General features: G+C 34.5%; 1 protein-coding gene across 2 annotated transcripts in view; it reads right to left on the bottom strand.

Annotated features, from left to right (window-relative positions):
• Positions 1-23087, bottom strand: part of Plc21C (Phospholipase C at 21C) — a 181792-nt gene that overhangs the window by 109830 nt on the left and 48875 nt on the right. For both annotated transcript variants that reach the window (XM_089635969.1, XM_089635970.1), the window contains exons 3-5: positions 20550-20687; positions 9186-9319; positions 8066-8251 (exon numbers count right to left, since the gene is read on the bottom strand). In XM_089635969.1, the coding sequence (XP_089492095.1) occupies positions 8066-8251; positions 9186-9319; positions 20550-20687 (458 nt within the window). The remainder of the gene's footprint in view (positions 1-8065; positions 8252-9185; positions 9320-20549; positions 20688-23087) is intronic.

Genomic DNA, 23087 nt, shown 5'->3' on the forward strand with positions numbered 1-23087 from the left:
TGTGTTCCTCCAAGTCTGTAAATAACAGTCTAATAGTTATTTAACAGTGGCGCAGCCGGTAGGAAATCATTAAAACAGTGATTAAAAGAATCAACGCGCGAGATTTCGCTCAAAAAAATACGCGATATTTTCAAAAAGTTCGGATTGCAACATATTGTTCGGGTCGGTAAAAAAGGCCGGACCGAAATTATTGTTTTCTTCACTGAAAGGAGTGAAGAAGAAGAAGAAGCCACTGGAGCCAACCAGCTTCTCGGAAGGGGGAAGCACGGAAGGGTCCAGGGCGTCAAGCGGCAGCATCTCCAAGGGTCAAAGGATCGGAGGGGTCCGGGCCACAAGAGTGGTCTGGGGGCAGCCATCAGCAGCACCAGGGTCAAGGATCGGTGTTGCCAGGTCTCAGAGCGGTCTGGGAAGAGCCATCCAGCAACAAGGGTCAAGGAGCGGTTTCCTGAGAGGGTCCAAGGAGCAGATTGGAGAGCGGAGAAATCTTTGGGAAGTTTTTTTCTGTTTTTCTTTTCTTGTCTTGTGGGTACCTTCTGGGTGGAGGAGGCATGGAGTCAGGATTGGGGTCCTTCAGTTTGCGTGACGGTAACTGGGAGAACTTCAAGGTCCGTCTCGAGCAGTACCTCCTTGTGAATGATGAAAAGTACGCATCGGATGTTAAAAAAAGAGCTATTTTCCTAAATGCTTTGCAAGATGATTGTTTTTCTTTACTGGTAAATTTGTGTATTCCAAAAAAAGTAACAGAGGTTGATTTAAAAGATTTAATATCTAAGCTCAATGAATATTGTTGTACGACAAAATGTTTCTTTGAAGAAAGGTCACAGTTCTATTCAGCTAAACAAAGGAATGACGAATCAGTTCGCGATTTTGCTGTTCGTTTAAAATCTCTTTCTAGCAATTGCAAATTCGGGAATAGTTTATCAGAGAAATTAAGAGATTTCTTTGTATTAGGTTGTAAACCCGGTAAGATTAGAGAAAAATTATTTCTCGATAGTGAATCATATACTTTCGAAAAATGTGTGCAAGTAGCAGTGTGTATTGAACTTGTAGCATCAACCCAATCTCAATCAGCTGATAACAGAGTTTTAGCTAATTTAACAGTCGGCGGAGGTCGTGTCTCACCTAATACGCATGTGAAAAAGAGAGATGAATATAGTTTCAAGCGAAGCAGTAGCTGTAATCGGGCTCGTTCGCCGTTTCATCATGTTACAAAGCGTAATTGTACGGTTTGTGGTTATAATAATCACACGGCGGTAGAATGTAGATTCAAAAATTATGTATGTAAAATTTGTGGTACTAAAGGTCATTTAGCAAAACGGTGTAAACAGGTGACAACACGTAAAAACGTGAATATTTTGTTATCGGATGGAATGGTTGGTGATGTACTAAGTATTGAGCCATATTATATAGAAGTTTCACTCGACGGAATAAATAATAAATTCATGGTAGATTCTGGAGCATCTTGTAGCGTAATTCCGGAAGAATGTTATCTCAATAAATTCAGCAGTATTGAGTTATTGCACGAAAACGTGAGCTTACGGAGTTTTGACAATACGCTCATTGGTGTGGTAGGTACTTTCACACCGATACTAGAGTATAATGGTCTACAACACCGACTAAAAATTATTGTCGTGCGTAGTTCGTCACTTTCGATTTTAGGACGTGATTTCATGAATCTCTTTAACGTGGAAATAACGGGGATCGTTAATTGTGTAAAACAAAATACATTAAAAGAGCGATTAGTGAAAAAATTTCCAGAAGTTTTTACGGATAAAATAGGAAAGTTTAACAAGTACGAAGTGAATTTAACCTTAAAAGATTGTGCTGTACCGATATTTCGTAATCACAGAATAATGCCGTTTGCTTTGAAGGATAAAGTTGAAAAAGAATTAAGTAATTTACTTTCTAACGGTATTATAGAACAAGTTCAGTATAGTGATTTCGCGAGTCCAATCGTACCTGTGATTAAGAAAGATGGTAGCATTAGATTATGTGGTGATTATAAATCTACAGTGAATAATCAGTTATTAATTGACAAGTATCCGTTACCTAGAATTGAGGAATTATTAACCAAAGTGAATGGAGGCAAGGTTTTTGCTAAAATTGATTTAAAATCCGCATATAATCAGTTTGTTTTGAAAAAGGAGTGTAGACGTTTCACAACAATAAATACCCACTTGGGATTGTTTCAATATAAACGTTTAGTGTTTGGGTTAGCACCAGCGCCAGCAGTTTTTGCTAAAGCAATGGCAAATTGTTTATCAGGATTACGGAACATGACGTTCTACTTGGATGATATTATTGTTATAGGAAAAGATGAAGTCGACTTAGAAAAAAACGTGTGTCTCGTTTTAGATAGGTTAAAAAGTTGTAATTTAACGGTGAATAGTGAAAAGTGTGAATTCAATTTAAAAGTTATTGAATTTTTAGGTTATAAAATAAGTGAGCAAGGAATTCAACCGTGTCAGCGGAATAAAGAAGCCATTTTAAACGCGTCAGCGCCTAGTGATTTAAATAAATTGAGAAGTTTGTTAGGTATGGTTAGTTATTATCGTAATTTTATTCCAAACATGGCAGATATATTGTCACCATTATACGATTTACTTAAAAAAGATGTTAAGTTTCAATGGGATACAGAACAAGAAAACAGTTTTGCGATAATAAAAAAAATATTAACTTCGGATAGGATTTTAACGCATTTCGACGAGAATATTCCTGTGAAACTTGTCACGGATGGAAGTTTGAATGGGATCGGAGCAACGTTAATCCATGTATTTAAAAACGGCGTGGAAAGACCAATAGGGTTCGCAAGCAGAACTTTAAATAAAGCGGAAAAAAATTATTCGATTTTGGATATTGAAGCAACAGCTATAATTTTTGGGATTAAGAAGTTTTATCAATATTTGTATGGCAGAGAATTTATTTTAGCTGTAGATAACCAGCCTTTGGTCAGAATTTTCGGTCAGAATAGAGAAATTCCTAAGATTGCGGCGTCAAGATTACAGCGTTATGCAGTTATGTTAGGATCGTTCAATTTTAAGATTGAATACGTAAAGTCGAAAAATAATTGTTCAGATTTTCTGAGCAGGTGTCCAATTGAAAAGGTTAGCTGTGAAGATAATATAGAGTCTGGTTACATTAATTATTTTGAAAATAACGGGTTTAATTTGTCTTTAGACGTGATAAGAAGTGAGACCGAAAAGGACGAAATTTTAAGTCAAGTAAAACAATTTCTTATCGAGGGTTGGCCAGCATCAGTAAAAAAGGCACAAAATATTAATTTTATTAGAGTTTTTTGGGAAAAAAGGTTGGAATTGTCATTGATAAATGGGTGTATTTTATATCAACATAGAGTTGTTATTCCTGAGTCTTTAAGACAAGAAGTTTTAAAGATGTTACACAGATCTCATTTAGGGGTTTTTAAGACTAAAGGCATTGCGAAAAGCTTTGTCTGGTGGCCAAAAATTAATCTAGATTTGGAGAAAATAACAGAAAATTGTAGAGATTGTTTAGAAATTAAACCAGAATCACAAAAGAGTTCATTAGCAGTATGGCCTTATGAACCTGAAGTATGGTTCAGGGTGCATATTGATCATGGTAGCTTACATAATAAAAACTTTTTAATTGTGATAGACTCTTCTTCGAAGTGGATCGAGTGTCTGGAAGTGAACAGTCTGTCTTCAAAAGAAAATGTTGAAGTACTTCATAGATTATTTTCACAATTTGGTTTTCCAGCAACTTTAGTTAGTGATAATGGTACGTGTTTTTGTTCTGAGGATTTTGAAAATTTTTGTAAGAAAAATGGTATGAAACATATTACTAGTCCAGTTAACCACCCGAGTAGCAATGGGCAAGCTGAGAATGCTGTTAAAACCTGTAAAAATTTTCTTAAAAAAATTTGTAAAAATAATAGATTTCCTTCAGATTATAAAGAAAAGTTAGGTAACTTTTTAACTGACTATAGAAATACCGTTCATGCAACAACAGGGTGTGAACCATCTGTATTATTAATGGGAAGAAAAATTAGAACAGTATTTGACTCTCTGATTCCTAGGAAGGTTGAGGAAAGAACGAATACTTCAAGTTCTACTCGTCAACAAAAAGTAATAAGAAAGGTTATTCAGAGTCAAGTCAATCAGAAAAGACAATATAAGGGTAGAAATAAGTCAGATTTGAATATAGGTCAGAAAGTGATGACTAGAGATTTCAGAGCTCAGGGTAATAGGTTATGGGTCCCTGGGGTTATTGTTGAAAAAAAAGGTAGAAAAATATATATCATAAAAATTAACAAGTCTAATATGGTGTGGAAAAGACATTTAGACCAGATAAAGAAATTACATGTTTCATGGCAGGAGGGAGATAAGCCGGAAGTCGGTACGTCTGACACTAGGGAACTGTCGACGGATGAAGTTAATCTCTCAGGTATGTTACGTAATAGAAGTGACTCTAATACTGTTTCTCCATGTTTCAGGTCTAACCCATGGCAGGGAAGACTTCGGCCAAGATGAGGACCTCGCAGTCCAGGAGGAGGAGTGGACGGGCGACGAGACAAGAGAAGGGAAGCAGAAAGAAACGCGGCATATGATAGTTAATTTTATAAAAAAAAAATATGTTGTGTTAATTGTTTAGTAAATGAAATATATAAAATAAAATTGTAAATGAAATATGTAGTAATAGGGTATGATATATATAGATAGGGGCATTCAATTTTAGTAGGGGAGGATGTAAGAAAGGTTTTTGGTGGTACGCCTGCTTGTTGAATGCGTAAGAGCGAGATGACTGATAGGGGTATAAAAGATGACGGATGAATCTGCTCGCGCGCTTTACCAAACCGACAGCTCAGAGATAAGACGTAGACAATCCGCACTTAATTGTTAATAAATCATTATATTGGAACACGCGTTATAATTATTGTGTTCCTCCAAGTCTGTAAATAACAGTCTAATAGTTATTTAACACACCCTCTTGCGAATTATTAGATTAAATCAAAGACCTGAGCTATTATAGATGGCCAAAAATAAATGGAGCTCTGCTACCTTTCCATAAAAACGTTTTTTGATCAGTTTGAAAACACTGAAAAGTATTACTTCCAAAGGAAGTACATATTTAAATTTAAACTTGGAAATCGTTGAAAATGTGTATATGTTAGGGATAGTCAAGCTGTACTTTTTTTTTTTTTAATGTATATTTTATTTAGTTATAAGAGTTTACATCTTATACCTAATATATTATTTTAGTTTACATCTTATACTTGTCAATTATCTTCTGAAATTCCTGGCTTAGGTCTTCGATTGGATCTTAGATTTCGTATTTTTTTACTAGAATAGTCACTAGTATGTATGGCCATTCACTATTTACGATTTTTTTTCCTATTTTCTCTCTCTCTGTTTTCTTTCCTCTAGCCTCAAGACACTCAATGGACAAACACAGCTGAGGCTGAGTTAACTTTTCAATTATTTTCTACTGTGTTTTTGTTTTGTGGATTTTTTGTGTAAAGATTTGTTTTTTTTATTTCATATCTACCCTTACTATTCAGCCACAGCTGCTAACTGTACATCTCTTCTTGAAGTAATATCCAACAAATACTTTTCTATTATCACTACAATATTGTCAATTTCAGCTAAATTAATTCAATATTTATTAAAATAAAGAGTGAGTGTCGCTGCAGCTTTTTCATGGTTTTCTGTGGCCTTGCACGGCAACTCCTGCCATGGTATAAAAACATTTTTTTTTTTTTTTTTTAAAAGGAAGACAAACATTCCCGGGTTACGAATAACCCAACAATGTTTTAAAATCTCCTACTACCATCACAGAAAGCCGAAAATGTTGCTTGTGTTGTGATGGAGGACTTAGCCAGCCGAGGAATCGAACACGCGACGCTCGGGTGAGACCCAAGCGCTGTGCCCACTCAACCACTGACCGGTCAACATTGTTGTTTAGTTTTACTAACTAATACAGAATAATTTAACAAATAAATTAATATTATTTTTTTGTACGACGAAACCATTATGCTGTGTGCAAAGTCGTAAACTTTTTAATAAAAGTGTGTTTATCCAAAGTGAACAGCCAGATTTTTTTTTTGTATCTGTTCACGTACAACAATACAATTTTTTTTTACCTAAAAACTACAACAGTGGAATTTCGAAAAAAGTTATTTATCTTGTCTACTTGAATGTAAAATCAACGATAATGCTGTATCACATTTTCACAAATTTTAAAGCGTCGGCAAAACAAATGTCTGCAGAGAGCTTTCTGGTAAAAAAAATAATAAATTATTTGTCATAAATTCATAAATAATAAACTAGTCATATCGGTTTTTTATTGTTTTTTTCAAAACGAAATCGCAATTCAGGTTGTTACGCTCCTTAAAAATTTATTAGTATGTAATTATATTTAAATAAATTTCAAAAAATTAAATCACTTTTTTGGCATGGAACGCAATTAAATCAACGTATTGTACATTGATTTATATGGGAAAAATTGTTTATTAATTGTTTAACCCTCTTTTAAATATTTTCCCACTCAACTGGTCTTTCCCGTCGAACGATATTGTAATTCCTAATTCTGATAAACCCCGCCCACCCTTACCCCTCCCCCTCCTTCCACTTCGTCTTTCCAATTGTAATCAATATTTAATTTTTGACTTTGGTGTATAGTTACTCCTGATGAGGTGAACTTCATTCATGAAACATGTAGAGGTTTTATATAATAAAGTGATGTAAACAAAGTTATTTGTGTTTTAATAAAATAAATAATGCCATCACAAAGAGATAAGTTTGCAAAAGAAATCTTCTTATTAAACGCTTGTTAATGGTCAAGTAATTTTGTATAACTATGCGTATTGTTAGCTGCATATTTAAATATTTGGGCTAGTCATTTGGTTCGTTCTTATACTGCCATAGGTGTGCTCTGTCGGCTATCAGGGAAACTATAGCTGCCGTGCGTATCGGCCATTTTCAAGGACCTCAGAACGCGTGATTTTTTACAAACGTCAAACATTATCACGTAATTGTGGACAATTTTCATTGTAATGTAATTAATCAATGGATTATTAAATTTCTAAAACATATTTTCTTCGATATTATCCAAAATTTATATGAGCAGAAACGATGTTTTTATAAAATCTCGTATTACATGAAGCGATCCTATTTCAGTATGAAATCGGGTCTTAATTTTAAAGTGTTATTTTTTTTGGATCCGGTCGCCTGCAAACCGAAATGAATCTTACGGTTGGTTAAAATTCAGGGGCAGAGTGGTCGTTTTTTGCCTGCAGACCCCCAATGCGGAATTTACCCGAAATATACGATTTGAATTCGACCAATCAGAGGGCCTAGACCGTCCAGACGCTAGCGTAATAATACTATCAGATAATAATTTCCAAGACTGTGTGAAATCCTCCAAGAGGCAATCCGGCAGGCAAACCTTTTTAAGGCATATTAAACGTCCATTTTCACTACAAAGTAGTTTCATCTGTGTTCCCGATGACGTAGGGTTTGTTGTAGCAGGATCCCAGTCTACAGGCAAATCGTTTCAAAGAGTGCATGTTTAAATGTATTTGTGCCCACCGATAGTGGCTCAAATTGGTTCGAAATAGTTTGGAACACCTGACCGCAGCCTCTCTTACCCCGCGTACAACACTGTGCACCACTACATAAGCAAGAATCTCTTTAACCCTTCCGCACCGGATTGGGTAATAGGCATCCCCAAAGGTAATCCTAGAATAAATATTTGGTAATCTATCAGCATTAAAAAAATATTATCTCGTATGCAATATGCAATTCTGACACAGTTACTCCCTCCCGATCTCTACTTAAAAAATGCACCTTGCGGCGAACGTTTTAGAGTCTGGTCGAAACTTTAGGTAAGCAAAATTGTTGTTCTACTCACTGTTACATTGTCTATTGTAGTGTTGTATTGTTGTTCTACTCACTGTTACATTGTCTATTGTAGTGTTGTATTGTTGTTCTACTCACTGTTACATTGTCTATTGTAGTGTTGTATTGTTGTTCTACTCACTGTTACATTGTCTATTGAAGAATATCAAAGACCCACTAAAAACACTCACAGGGTCTCGAAGACTTTTTCCACCTCCGATCGCTGCGTCAGGTTCTTGTAGAAGGTGAAGAAGTCCTCAAACTGGAACTTGGAGGGGCTGATGGTGTCGCTTTTGCCGGACGGTAGTCCCGATGCGTCCAGACCTTTCTCCACCTTCTTCCGGTCATCCTTGTTCTGCGCAAACAGTTTCACTATGCTAGAATAACAAATAAATATTTTAGTTATACAGTAAAACTTTCTTAAGGTTTATTAAGGGATTAGAATTTTTTTTTTTAATTTCATGTTTTAAGAGAACAAAACTTTTTGTATGGAAACTACTTATGTGGAAGTTTCTTAAGTGGGTTTCGCTTTATTGGTACGGACCTACAGATTGTACAGACTGACACAGTGTTATTCTGTAAAGTTCTGATAAAGAAGAGTGTCTCGGTGTAGATTTGTTTTTTAAGCAAAACTACAATATTAATATTTTATTCTGAGATTAATGAAATCTTGCTTCCTTCAAAACAAGAGGAAATTCAGTGTCTACGTGATATTTCTAAAATCACCCCCATCCCCTTTTCTCACCTCTTCAAGCAGAATGTTAATACTTTTGATGAAATTTTACACATTGGCTTTCAAAATAATAGGTAAATTACTGTCTAAAACTGATTTGGAAACACTCTAAATAAAGCCCGGGCAATACCGGGGACTACAGATACAGTAGAATAAATGCTGGCACTGGATATCAAGAGAAAAACAAAACCTTAATTTTATAGTAGATAAATGTATCAAAACTATGCATTCTTCCACTTTTAACAAGGCTTTATTTAAGAAAACAGACTTTTTAGTGTTTGTAATAGATGTTTACGCCAAACAAGTGTTTATAACACGTACTATGAATATTTAATACAAGTTTCATAAACAAACATTAGAGCAAAAAAAATCTACTGCCTGTGCTTGAATGAACTGGAAAACAATTTTGCAAGAAACATGTTTTCACTTCCAATCTGAAATAAACAACAGTATAAAAATAATTTTCGAGATGAAAGACCCAACATGAATAATAGGTCTTATTTGTATGGCTGCCTAATTAGAGGAGAAGCCATATTAAACATAGTTAGATGAAAAGGGGTGATTGAGAATACACTTACTTTTTGATTGGTATCTTTCCGGTTTTGTCAACAACGAGGGAGAGTTTAGTGTGGACTTTCTGCAGAAACATGATGGTGGAGCTGTTGATTAGGCTTAGATTGTAGGCCAGACGGAATATGACGTCTGTCCATTGCTACAAAATAACAACATTGATTAAAACGTGCAAATAAACTACGGCCTTACACAAATAATGTAGTTTTAATGGTAAAATAAATAAGAAAAATGACAATGCACACTAAATTCTCTCCATTTTTCGATTTGACAGTTCTTAGCTGCTAATTTTTTTCTTCGCTGATGATACTGTGCTACTCATTCAATCCGGCACTTGGTTAGATGCATACAAAATGGCTGAGAAATAAATTAACTCTGTTAAAAAATGGCTAGATATTAACTCTCTTGCACTAAATACTTTCAAAACTAAATAAATTACTTTTAGTATGAATATCGTTGGCCAACCTAATCAAGATGTTTAAATAAAAGTACATGAATGTTCTTGTACTCACAATACATTCTGTCAATGTCCTTGCCTAGATCGAACGGACCATATTAAATACCTTGGTCTTACATTTGATCAATATCTTAAGTGGAATACACATTGCCTACTTTTCACGAATAAACTTAGAAAACATATTTATTTCTTCAAAAATATTAGAAACATACTAGACTCCAAATCTATGAAAATTGTTTATTACTCTCTTTGTCAATCTATCATTGAGTATGGAATAATTGCATGGGGAGTAGCCTGGGCCGCCACTGTAGGGCAAAAAAAAAATTGACTTATTTCAATAAGCGCCACCGATAAAAAGTTGTCTTAGGTCTTTATTGTTAATAAAAAATTAAAAAAGTCATTGAATGTTATCATTTTTAGGTTCCATTTTGCGATCGAAAATTGATTAAAATACATTTTTTGTGAATTATTCCCAAGTGATAAGGTAATGAAAGAGTTATAATTACAATTTTCACAATAATTTATTTAGTATTAAATTCTGTTTCAACATTAAGAATTTAACTCATAAATATTACAGATATCGTATAGAAATAAACGTAATCAATTATTCCGGTATGAAATCACGCTTAGTTTCAATTTTTGGCATATTTTTTCTGGAGATTATGGTGGAGTAATAAGGCCTTCCCTCTTCTTCTTGCCACACACTTTCGAAGATGCTTCAGTTACAACCTTCACACAGCGTTCTACCGATTGTGTGTGACAGGGGAACTGATTTCTGAAGTTAGGTTAAGATCCTCCAGGTCTTGTTTTGTTACACCTTCTAAAATGGGAGAATATGTGATCGGCGTATCTTGCCAAGATATCGTATCAATATAGCATTGTGTATTAAAATTCAATGTTGGTACTTTAAATGTTCGGAGCTCTGTCCGGGAAAACTCTCTGGCTTTCAACAAACGTCTTATCCCAAGTTCTTTGATGATAGGCGATTCATCGGTTATCATTGATAAGAGTAAATTTTCCGGATGAGCTTAGTAAGCATTTCGCTGTATTACAGGATAAATGATGGCTTTTAATTCGTCTGGAAGATAGCGCGAATAGTTTATCATATTATAAATATGCCTCGCACCATCTTTGCACGACCCATGTAGTTTTATATCAAACCACATGGGAACATATACCCTCATGATAAATGTGGTTAATATGATCAGATTTTCTGATGGCGTTGCGCATCAAATATACAGTCGTAGGATACGACTTGCTGTAGTAAGCCATCGTGCATGTGACATCACTCCTGGGTTTCTTCTGGCAATATCAGGATGAAACTGTTTTGAAAATATCGACAAGTATTTTTGATTGGTGCTTAAATCAGCATGCAGGACATCGGTCGAGTAATCCACATCAATATTTAAAAAAGATTGAACTGGCAAATTATGACAATTATGAAGAGACGAACCTACGGGGCCGGAAAAAGCACGAGGTCCAGTAGTTGTGCCATCCAACTTAATAATCAAATGGCGTAGAAGCAGCTCGTTGCAATGAAAAAGACAGATCAGCCACTGTACTGGACGATTTAAGTGTCTCTCCATCGTTCGAATCACACCACCAGTTGTTCCCGAGTTAACATTTGTACCATCACAACCAATTGCTTTTAAATGGTCAAGTGAAATTTTTTGACAAACAAAGTATTCTATAATTGCTTTGGTTATATTAACGGCAGTGCCTGACCTAGGGGTAATATGGGTCAAGAAATGAGATCCTGGTTCCACGATTAACGATACGTGTTCTTCAAGTACCGTGCTTTTATAATATTTCTGTCCTTTTTTTTATATTAACCAAAGTCTTGTCCTTTCGACCATCAAAAAATAATCCACTTACTTTATCCCAAGTCTTTGATTTCATGAGTATAGATCTGGTACGCAGACGTGCGCGACGCAGCCTATTTTTTTCCATTACTTTATTAGTATTATCCTGCGTTATTATGTTGCAATCATTTAAGACGGCAGAAGCGATTGCTGCACCAGCTCGATCCGATATTCTGAACCTGTCACAGATCTTGGAGAGAACTGTAAAAGATGGAGATTTGCTGGTCGTCGGAAAAGCAGTGGTATTAGTCTTAAGTAGCCTACTTGATTTTGCGATCGGAGAAGATGATTTTGATGTGGAAGATAATGATACAGTGTCTACAAATTCTTTTTCTTCATACACCTGGTCTTTTATTTTAGTGAGATCTTTTTTTTCTCTCTCTCTTCATAGATTTTTCCATTTGTTTCGTAGTCGGTGTATCAACACTGCCGATGAACCTCACCTCTTTGGTCTTCCAAAAACTGTTTTTTCTTTAAGGGAAACTTTCCTTGCTTTCGAACAAGTACAATAATTGTCTTTACATTTACAAGAACAAATATCGAACAGTCGGGAGCTTGTTTCCTTAAATTGAGATACTTTTTTTTTAAACAAACTGTATTTCTTTTGTTCTTTTCTGTCTTCAACAGGAATTTATACTTAAAATGATAAACCTTAATAATTTTCGCAATTCTTTCGTTCGAAATAGTTGGCAAAGAAGCTTTTTCCCATATTTCTAAAATACTTGAAATTACCTTCAAAACAATATCACGTAACGGAGGGTCTTTGGGGCCATGGATCCATTTCCACTCCGATCGCTCCCACTCACAACACTTCAATACATCTTCATACGTGGGCAACACATTGTCTTTAAGCACCTTAAAAGTACCAATAATAGGGCACGTGGTTAACTGCCTAGTATTAATTTTGTTCATTTTTACACTGTTACCAAAAAAATACGCGTGACCTCTCCCTTTGAAAGCAGTTGGTCGACTAAGGCCTAGGGCAAATACAGAACGGCGAGTAAAGCGGGTAGTCCGTGCGACGGCGAGGCTAGGAACTACGGGCGGGAACTTTTTTGTGTCATATTACTACAAAAACAATAGATTCTAGTTATATACAGTAAAGCTACATACTTTATTAAAGAAGATTTCATAAATTCACATGATTAAACTGATCCAGAATACTTTATAATGAGACTGAAAAAAAACTAATTTTTAGCATATTTTCTCCAACTTTAAAGGCAAAGTGGAGCCTTAAGATATTTTTTGATTTTTTTTTAAGTATATTATTTTGTTGTTTTAGATAAAGAAGACATAAGATAAGAAAGACAACTTTTTATAAGTAGCGTCAAATGGAATTCTGAAGAAAAAAAAATCGGCCCACACTAATGGGGAGGTGCAACACTATCAGCTATAGATTCATTATCGAAGGCACAAAAATTAATTATGAAAGTTATTTTTTTATTTTATATTATGGAAACAAACAGTACATGATTTACAGAGATGAAACAATATACAGGAATAAGATACTTCATGTTGGGTACCTATGATATGTTTCCTTGTAATGTCTGCTAAGTGGTATGTTCATTCTTTAATTACCAGGTGACGTGTGTAGTATATAGGTGTGTGTGTGTGTGTGTGAGGGTGTGTGTGTGTGAGTTTGTATGCACCTTTATTCGAGGACCTTCACAGGCCTTTAGACCCAGAATCCGAGGACTCACACGAATCCGAGGACGTCCTCGGATTCAAAATGCGAAAAACTGAATATGTACCTATAATCTATGCGTTCTGATTGGTCAACTGTCGAAATTTTAGGCCGATCGGAGAGAGTCCTCATTTTCGTGGCGAAAAATATCGTGTTTAATTTGGCTAGTGTTTCATTAGTACGGATGTGTGACCACCAGGGCGGCGCCGCTAATGCTGGAAATCACACACAGACCCTAAACCGAGGACTCTTTCAAAGTCCTCGGTTTCGTGTTAAAAGGTGCCGATTGCCGGAATGTGAACACCAGGAGGCGCTGCAAGCTCGAGTGTCAAAAAATCTCACCTACGCCCTAAACCGAGGACCCGTCGTTCGAAATTCCTACGTGCATGTGTATATAATAAGTATTGCACTATTAAGATTGTGCCGACAAGGAATTCAGTTTTTGACTGTTGAAACAAAATTCAATATTGCGTTTAGTTCGTATTGTGAACTATGTTCTGTAATACTGTTTAATTCGATGTACGGTATTGTAATATTTAATAAGTAATTAGGACACCTGATCAAGTATTTGATTAATCCGCGTCATATATTCTTCTTTCATTCCATTCTTCGTTAATGCAATAAAAAGAGCTTATTAAGCGCTTTATAATATAATACAATAATATCGCACGTAATACTCGTTGACTAATGGTTGCATTTTGCGAGAGACATATTATGGTTTCTTGTTCAAACCCTAAGTAAGAATACTATTTCGCTGGAGACCTGTTTCGGAATAGTTTTGGAAGTTTTTGGTACTTTCCCTGTTATGAACGCCGATTACTAGCCGATCTGCTGTTGCACCGGGCGGCGTATTTCCTTTTACGTGTTCAATAGGAGGTATCATTGCCTCGAAACCCGCACGGGTTTGTAACGCCATTCTCCTTCCAAACCCGTGTTCAATATGAGGCACGCGTCCTCCTACTGAACACGGGTTTGTAACGCCATTTCTCTTTACAAATCCGTGTTCAGTACGAGGCATGCGTCGTCCAATCGTTTATAATTACCATGCGCATTAATTGAGCACTACGGATCCGTGTTGGTTTCGAAAGATTTTTATTTTTTAACGCCCTAGTGGACTTTTACATGGAATTTTAGTAATTGTAAGAAAACAAGACAAATGGATATAATTAAATTTAGTGCAAATCAGTTAAATATCAATACGATGATTCAATATATAATACTGCTCTTAGCCTGAAATGATAAATAAAAGAAACTATTTATTTATTAATATAAACGCCATAATAGGCTTTAACATTAAAGTGATACATTGTATTATAAGTATGCATTGGTACACAGAAGGGAAAAATTATTTTAAGTATTAAGGACAAAATATGAATGTGAGTACTTAGAAATATTATCGCTGAAATGATACAGTTGTTATTAGAAGTACACTGAGATAATGTTGAAAGAAAATAAAAAAGAACGATGTACTTTTGTTATTTTGATTGATTAATATAAGACATAATATAAAACAAAGTATGTATGTATGGAAAATCTAGTATTTAGATACAGGATACAATTATGTAATGTGGGTTACATAAAAAAGGAAAAAATATGAAGTACTCATAAGGTAAAGAATGTTGTAATAATATAGAACATTTTATGTAATTCCTTGGGCCTCGACAGTATTTTGTGAGAGGTTTAAAATATTGCCGTTTTGTAATAAAATCCCAATAATAGAATATTTCTAAATATATCCGAAAACTAATAACCGTTTTGGAAAGGTTATGAAATTTCCTTTTAAATTTTATAATTCAAAATAAATATTTAATTTTAAAAATATAAGTATTTTGCATGCCAGCATAAGGAAGTTTTAAAAATGACTGATCTTACGATTTTTGTAACTAAAATTACTGATAATGAAAAAAAAACGCATTCATATTGTGATAGACTAATGTATTATAAACTATATTGTCATCTCAGTTTTTGTCGTGCCATATAAAAAATAATCAATATAAAATGCTCAAAGTACATAATTATTTTTTCAAATAGCGTTTGGAAACTTAGGATTCGTTTATGTTGAACTTCTTAATTATTTTGCGGTAAATTTTTAGATTTTTTTATAAAGCGTGATTTTTTCTCTTTTTAACACCGTTAAGATCATATCCTAACCATGAACCATGAAAGTAAGGGAGATACAACGATTTCTATGAGACATGAGATTAAAAATGTGTAAAAAAGGTGACTTGTTTTTAAGTAGAATAGATCAAAATTATTAACATCAAGTATATCTATTCATACATTCGCATGTTTATAATTGAGTATTGAGATTATTATGAACTTTAAAATTATATTTGTTTGAAATGTTTAATCAGGTATTGTTAAATCAAGGCTATCAGTTGTAATAATAATTTTGGATTAAAAATCATAATTTTGGAAAATCATAATTTTGAATAAATTATAACATAAAAAAGGAAGTGTGTGCTCACAATTTCTGCGTTATAAACCAATAAAACAGAATAAATAATAATTTTATTTACTCGTCAGGTATATAACATTATAATAGAGATTAAAAAAAATAAAATATGACGAGTTGTACCTATTAAAAACCAAGGGATAGAAATAAAACTACATTCAAGGATGTATACGTTATGTGAAGTAATCTACATAACTAGGTACCTACAAATAAAAACATAATAATATTTATTTTTTAAAATCAATATTTTTTGGCAGGAGGTTCATTATTATCAATATTTAATGCAATTTTGTGAATACGTTTTCTCTTGATCAATTTATTAAGACTTGGCTGGTCGTCCTGATTGAATCCTTCCTGTAGCCGCATGATAGACCCTTTCTTTGCGGCGAGCGATCGATATAGGTTGTACATTAATTTTTCGAGATCTTTGCCGGCTATTTTTTTTCACAATATATATTTATATATATATTTATTTATTTTTTATAGTAATACCGCACAAGAGTCCCAACTGCTCCCGTCTGGAGCCAGTGAGACTATGGTATCCCCAATTGGAGTATGTTGTGAGGCAGAGGGTATTGGGGAGGGGAGGGAGATGGGGAAGAGGAAGGTGGGGAAGTACCTGGCTATTCAGATCTGGTCACCAAACACGGCTAAAGCCATTTCAAGCAACGTTTCAATTCTGAATGGTGGTCTTACACTAGGGCGATACTGAGAGTATCTTCCACTCTGGAACGTGCCGCAAATATACTATATATTATTTAAATTAATTAATTGTGAAATAACACAAATTAATCAAATAAAATTTATTTGCGCACGCCGGGTTCGAACCCGCGACCTTCGGATCTGTAGTCGAAAGCGTATACCACTAGACCACGCCGGCATAAATGATAGTATAATCAAATTAAGCTTTGACAAATCACATCCAAACTTGGTGAGAATTTTTGTATGTTGAGCATTTGAATTCCTTTCCAAGATATTAGTAATTCTTTGCCACTGGGCTTGAATATTTCAGGCTAATAGCAGTATTATATATCAAATCATCGTATTAATATTTTAATAATTTACACAAAATTTATTGCATTCATTTGTCTTGTTTTCTTACAATTACAAAAGCCCACTAGGGCGTTAATAAATAATAAATACCTAATAAAAAAGGTTCCTAGATTATGCGTTTTATTGCCCATCCTTAATACATAACAATTTACACATACAAAAAATGTCTCGAAACAAACATGGATCCGTAGTGCTCAATTAATGCGCATGGTAATTATAAACGATTGGACAACGCATGCCTCGTATTGAACACGGATTTGGAAAAAGAAATGGCGTTACAAACCCGTATTCAGTAGGAGGACGCGTGCCTCGTATTGAACACGGGTTTGGAAGGAGAATGGCGTTACAAACCCGTGCGGGTTTCGAGGCAGTACTGCCTCCTATTGAACACGGAAAAGGAAATACGCCACCGGGCGCGCGGGTGGAGGGGTGCATTGCCTGTCGGGTGCCAGCCGTAATGATCTCTTACCAAATTCATATATTTAGATAGGCAATTCAATTTCATTTTGAACCTTTTTTAAGTTTTGTGCAAATTTATATTTTAAATAAAATATTTAGCAATACGATGAGGCGTATACTTTTGTTGCCTGTTCACCGAACGAGCGAACGTTAGGACGAGCCGCGACGCTTCCAAGATACGTGTAAGAAATTCGATATTTCGAGGACCCAAGACCTCCAAAAACTATAGACCACTAAATCGAGGACCTTCCGAGATCCGTGTATTTTACGTATGTGTAATCCTGAATACGTGGACAGGCCTCGGATATGGGAAGTCCTCAGTTACCGGCTGTGTATTCCGGTTTTTTGAGGACCGTTTTCTAGGTGCTTACCGGGTGTATGATGAAACCGAATAGACAGCAACGATCACGATTAACTTGAGTATACGTATAAGTGTAGAATACATGTCTACTTTATATAATATAACAGGACCTCGAATTCGGGTAGCCAGTTGAAGTCCTCGAAATCGGGATTGGACAAACAAGGGTGTGTGTGAGGGTGTGTGTGTCTGTGTCTGTATGCGCATTGAATAGTTTAAATTATTGACATGTTTATAATTATTGCCACATTTGAATTTGGGCAGTGAATCCGAAAAAATATCAATGTTGGAGTTAAGACAAATATTATTTAGAGTATGAAGAGCTCGGTTAATTGGCTAATTAGATGCTGCATTTGTTTTATAATTAAACGTGTGGAATAGCACTGTATGTCATGTAAGTCTCAAAGGTGTGTTAAAGTTAATAAGGGACAGAAGTTCAGTACGGTCAATGTCATTGTTTAAAATTCTGTATATAAATATTGAGTCAGCTACTGCTCGTCTTCGCTGCAAAGTTTCAAATGTATACTCAAAGTTATTGTTGAATTTGTAGGTAATATATTTTTTTTAATTTTGTTTTGGATATGTTTTATACTATCTATGTAAAGTTTATATTGTGGATTCCAAATTGGCGATGCATATTCCAGTGTACTTCTGACTAATGCGAAATATAATATTTCAATTGTACGCTGATTACTGAATACTTTACTTCACGTAGCACGAAACCAAGCATTTTATACGACCTATTAACGATCAAACAATGGATCATCGAAAAAGGTTGTGCAATAATTAGTCACCTCACCCAAATATCTCATTATTGTTACCTACACTATTGTTACTTACACTACCTACCAACTTGAAAATTTTTGACTCGCTCCTCTCTTCAAAAAGACCCTCTTCACACCATCCCCAAGGATGACTGATCTGTGTGGAGTTAATGTAAAAAAAGGTTTACCATTTTTTTACATTTTTGTACCATCCTAAAATATCGTATTGTATCTTTTTAAGCTGTCGTACCCTTAAATTAAATATACCATTCCTAAGAGAAAGTCCAGTTATATTCAATTTTTCAATTAAGTCCTAAATCCTGTATCTAAATTTCGCCAATAAACAATTAGATAATGTTAATTAAGTGTTAATCTCAAGTGACCTACCAGGTAAGTATTGTACTGTATATTTTCTCCATAAATAGTTAAGTAATAACATAGATCACTGTAAAAATGTATTATAAGTTTGTACAGCGCCCTTGAGGTGATTTTGCACAAAAACGGCGCTATACAAGTCATCCAATTATTATTATTATTATTATCTAATGGCAAGCAAGTATCAGTATGAAATCATAAGAATTATAATAATGATGGTGTAAAACAAAAAAAATGATATAGGTCCCGATACATAATACACAGTTTCCGTAATACCGGAGATCAGTATGAAAAAAACCATCATGTAAAACGCCCATTAGACAGATAAAGAAAAGCTTACGGTAATTTTGCAGCAAAATGATTTAATAAAAATACTGCATTGTATAATTATTATGGAGATATAAATGTTGGAGTTCTAGATCCTACTCCGGTTATGTCTATTTTAGGTAAAATACAATTCACCAACAGGTAAATATGATTGTATAACCAGAAGTAGCCAGTTTCTCTCTTTCCAGACGTATAAAATGGCGCAGTCAATAAATAGAATAAATTATATAAATGCAACAATTAACCTTAAAAGGGTGTAAATACGGATGAGTAATGATTAATACATGTATTCACTAGCGAGTGGTGATAATTGATTATGTACCTACGGCGTATAAATTAAAGGAAATTACATATATATTTTTAATGTGATTAATTTAAGTAACTGATCATTATCATCTATTGAGGGCAGCGGTAAGCATATTGGGGCTAGGAAAGACTGTAACAGCTTGACACACTTGGTTTTGCATTTGGTGGCGTCCTAGTGAAGGTCCTCACTACCTTACTCACAGCCTCAGAACATACCCCAATCAGGGTTGCCATAGTCTCACTGGCTCCAGATGGTTGGAAGCAGTTGAGACTCTTGTGCGATACTCGTTGCCAGTGGCGGTTCGTGGTTTTTTTAACAGGGGGTTCAGAAATTCAAGAGAAGATAAACATATCTAATTAAAATTTACTTACTGTTGTCCTACGTCAAATAGTCGAATACGGCAGCAGTCACACAACTTAAATAAAGTTAGTGGGAGGGGTACCTACATATTATTGTTTTTAAATCACTTTACCTAGACACAATTATTAGATAATGAGAAAAGTTTTATAGGAATTAAATTGTTTAATGTTTTTATAGCACTCAATGTAGGTACGTTGCTAATTATTATTGTTTTTTAGAGAAGAATAATTTCGTAGAATATATAATAGATATTTTAAAACATCAAAAAAACAAATAAAGGTGGCACGAAATAAATTTAAAAATAGGTAGTAGATTTACAAATGCCATAAGCAAACGGTTGGAGAAATGCAGAAACAAGAAAACAAAAATATGTACAAAAATGACTACAAAGTTAAATACCATAATATAACATAAAAAAATAACACTTAACTTGCATCCCTATGGTTCAAAGGTTAAACGTCGGCCGCGAAGTTCTCGGGTTTCTTCGGTTACATTCGTCAATGTTCGGAGGTCACGTGATATCACAACGCGTGTTCGGCGCACACAATTTGTCTTATTTTTGCAAAGAAAGACCAAATGTTGTATATATCACCGTCATAGGGTCTGTACCGGCTAAGATTATTTTGTATGGAGAGTTTGGCGCGGATTTTAACTCGCACAAATTTGGAATAGGCATCGTACTTTTCGGTGGCGCGGGTTTTGAAGGCGAAATTTTAATAGCGTGCTATCTATAATGTGCTTATATTATTATAAAACAAGGATGTTTTATTTTCTCATATTTTTAATGGGGGTTCGCCGCACAAACGCACTTTAGAGAAAACCGCCACTGCTCGTTGCTGACTTTGCCTTCCTTCAAAGTTAAGTGTGTCAAGCTGTAAACTAATTCATACAATATAAAAGGGAATTCTTACTTGTGCTATTTCTTTCTTTGTGCAGCAGAAGTTGATGAATGTGAGATTGACAAAGTCGGCGCCGTAACAGAGTGTGACAGTCTTTTCCTCCAGGGTATCCTGTGAACCCATGGTGACGATCTGACGGAGTTTTGAATCCTGGCAAGAGAAAACACGTACACCAATATAAGTATCAACGTAGCACATTTCATTATTTTCAGGGGACGATGTCTAAGACACGTTAATATCATTGATAAATTGACAATTCAGAGCATCTTCCATTGAAATATCAGTAAAACGTGCAAAGTATAATATATAACTTTGACTTCAAGACAGCGATAATGTTTAGAAGTTTATAAGGAACTTCTCAATTATAATTTGACTGTTCTAAAGCAGGAAAATCTTCCTAGTTGGACAGTTAAAAGAATTATTCAAAATAGTTGTCAGATAATGTTTTTTATACTCACTATGCGTACGAGGGCGATACTTTCAAGGTTGAATCGACTTGTCAACTTGTCAACTTTGCAATGTTAGATCGACTCTATGAAATGTTTCTTCCCATGTCTTACTTTTTATTACTAGGGCCGTATCATCGGTGAAAGTGATTATGTCGCCGTCAATAGATAATCTACATAAGTCATTAATATAAATGAGGAAAAGAGTGGGACCGAGTACACTGCCCTGTGGTACACCAAAATTGATGCTGGTGTGATGAGATGGTTTAAGTGATGGTAACTTAACACATTGCTTTCTATCTATTAGGTATGATTTGGACCAATCGAATGCCATATTCTTTATTCCAATCTTATGGAGCGTAGCCAGAAGGATTTGATGAGAGACTGTTTCAAATGCCTTAGCTAAATCTAGAAATATTGCCAAACATTTATCACCTTTTTCTAGTGCTTTTGTTATATGCGATGTTAGTTCTAGAATAGCTGAATCTGTATTTAGCCCTTCTCTGAAGTCATACTGGTTTGACAAGAGAATATTGTATTTTGTAAGATAGTCAATAAGTCTTTTTTTTAATATTTTTTCAATATTTTTTTTTAACAATATAGAAATAGGTCTGTAGTTTGTTATGTCAGTTGGGGTTCTGGTCTTAAAAATTGGTTGAACTAGTGCAAGTTTGAGTTTGTTAGGGAATATACCTTTAATAAGACTGAGGTTAATGATATGTACTAATGGTTGGATTATAAAAGGTTCAACTGTTTTTAGTATATTTGAGGATGTTTTGTCATGATTGCATGAATGGGAGGGCTTTAATTGTTTGATAGTTTATGAAATTTCTGCACAGTTAGTTAGTTGGGTCTAGTGTGAGTATATTATCTGTTTCACTGGTAGACTGACTGATTATGTCGGCAAGAGCATTTTCATCGGTAGATGCCTTATTTAAAATTTGTGTTGCTAGGTATTACAAAAGCATTGGTCACAATGTCTGGATGGTCGTTTAGAGAGATGTCCTAGCTGTTGATGTTTAATTTATTGAGTGGTTGTGCAGGGTGATCGGTATTAGATATTTCTTTGATAATAAGTCAGATTTCTTTGTTATTATTACTGGCTCTAGACAGTTTCTCTTTGTAGCAGTTTTCTCTTACATACATTTCTGTATTTTTTATAAAATATTTTGGCTTGAGTGTCCGGATTATTGAGTAGGTTTTTGTGGAGCTTGTCCCGTTTTTTAATTAAAAAAATTAGGCCATCTGTGATCCATGGTCATTTTTTATTTTTTTTTTTAATTATTCTATCGGGTAATTATTGTTTTATTTCATTAATATGTCAAACCACAAACTGACTGCTACATACCAAAATAGAAAAGTTATTCAGACAAACCGTAATGAATGTACCTACAATATATTTTACAAGACCATTGCATTTATTCTATATTTGAAATGCGTAATATTCTTGGTAAGTCAAGTTACACCTGTGGTATTTGGCGAGTAACAACACAAGTAAATTAATAAAGAAAATGGTTAAAATGATCAGAGCTTTATACTAGTTTACTCTATGCACTGTACGACGGCGGAATTATTTGCTCAGGGATGCGTAAAGATAACATTTCCCAATTAATACCGAAACAATTCTTATCACGTCACACGGCCGCTTTCACAAACAAGCACTGCCATACCATTCAGCCGAAACGTTTTATCTATTGCTAATAAATGAAAGTTTATATTTTAATAACAGCGTTAGGCGGAATATTAGAATTTAGTGTTTTTAAATCAATTTATCTTTTACAATGGGGGAAGGCTAAGTTAGCCAAGCCTAGCAAAGTAAACAAAACTTTATGATAGCGGCTTGCAGTGTTTTTTATCCGCTATCCTATTTTACGTTTATCTAATTATTAAAGTATTGTCGGAATTAGGCAGTCTCATTAGCATATAATTACCTAATATTAGATTACACTGCATTCAAAAGTTATGTAATGTATGTAATACACGATTACTTAAAGGTTATTTCTTTGTTTTAACTTCTTGGTCCAATGCAAAATTTTCATAATAACTTACTGGTTTTTTTGCAAAATTATGTTTTTATAAATTTTAACATCGTACCATATAATGT

This window comes from Hesperophylax consimilis, chromosome 9, assembly GCF_061612785.1.
Source record: "Hesperophylax consimilis isolate HC1 chromosome 9, BYU_Hcon_1.0, whole genome shotgun sequence".
In the NCBI taxonomy this organism is placed as follows: domain Eukaryota; kingdom Metazoa; phylum Arthropoda; class Insecta; order Trichoptera; family Limnephilidae; genus Hesperophylax; species Hesperophylax consimilis.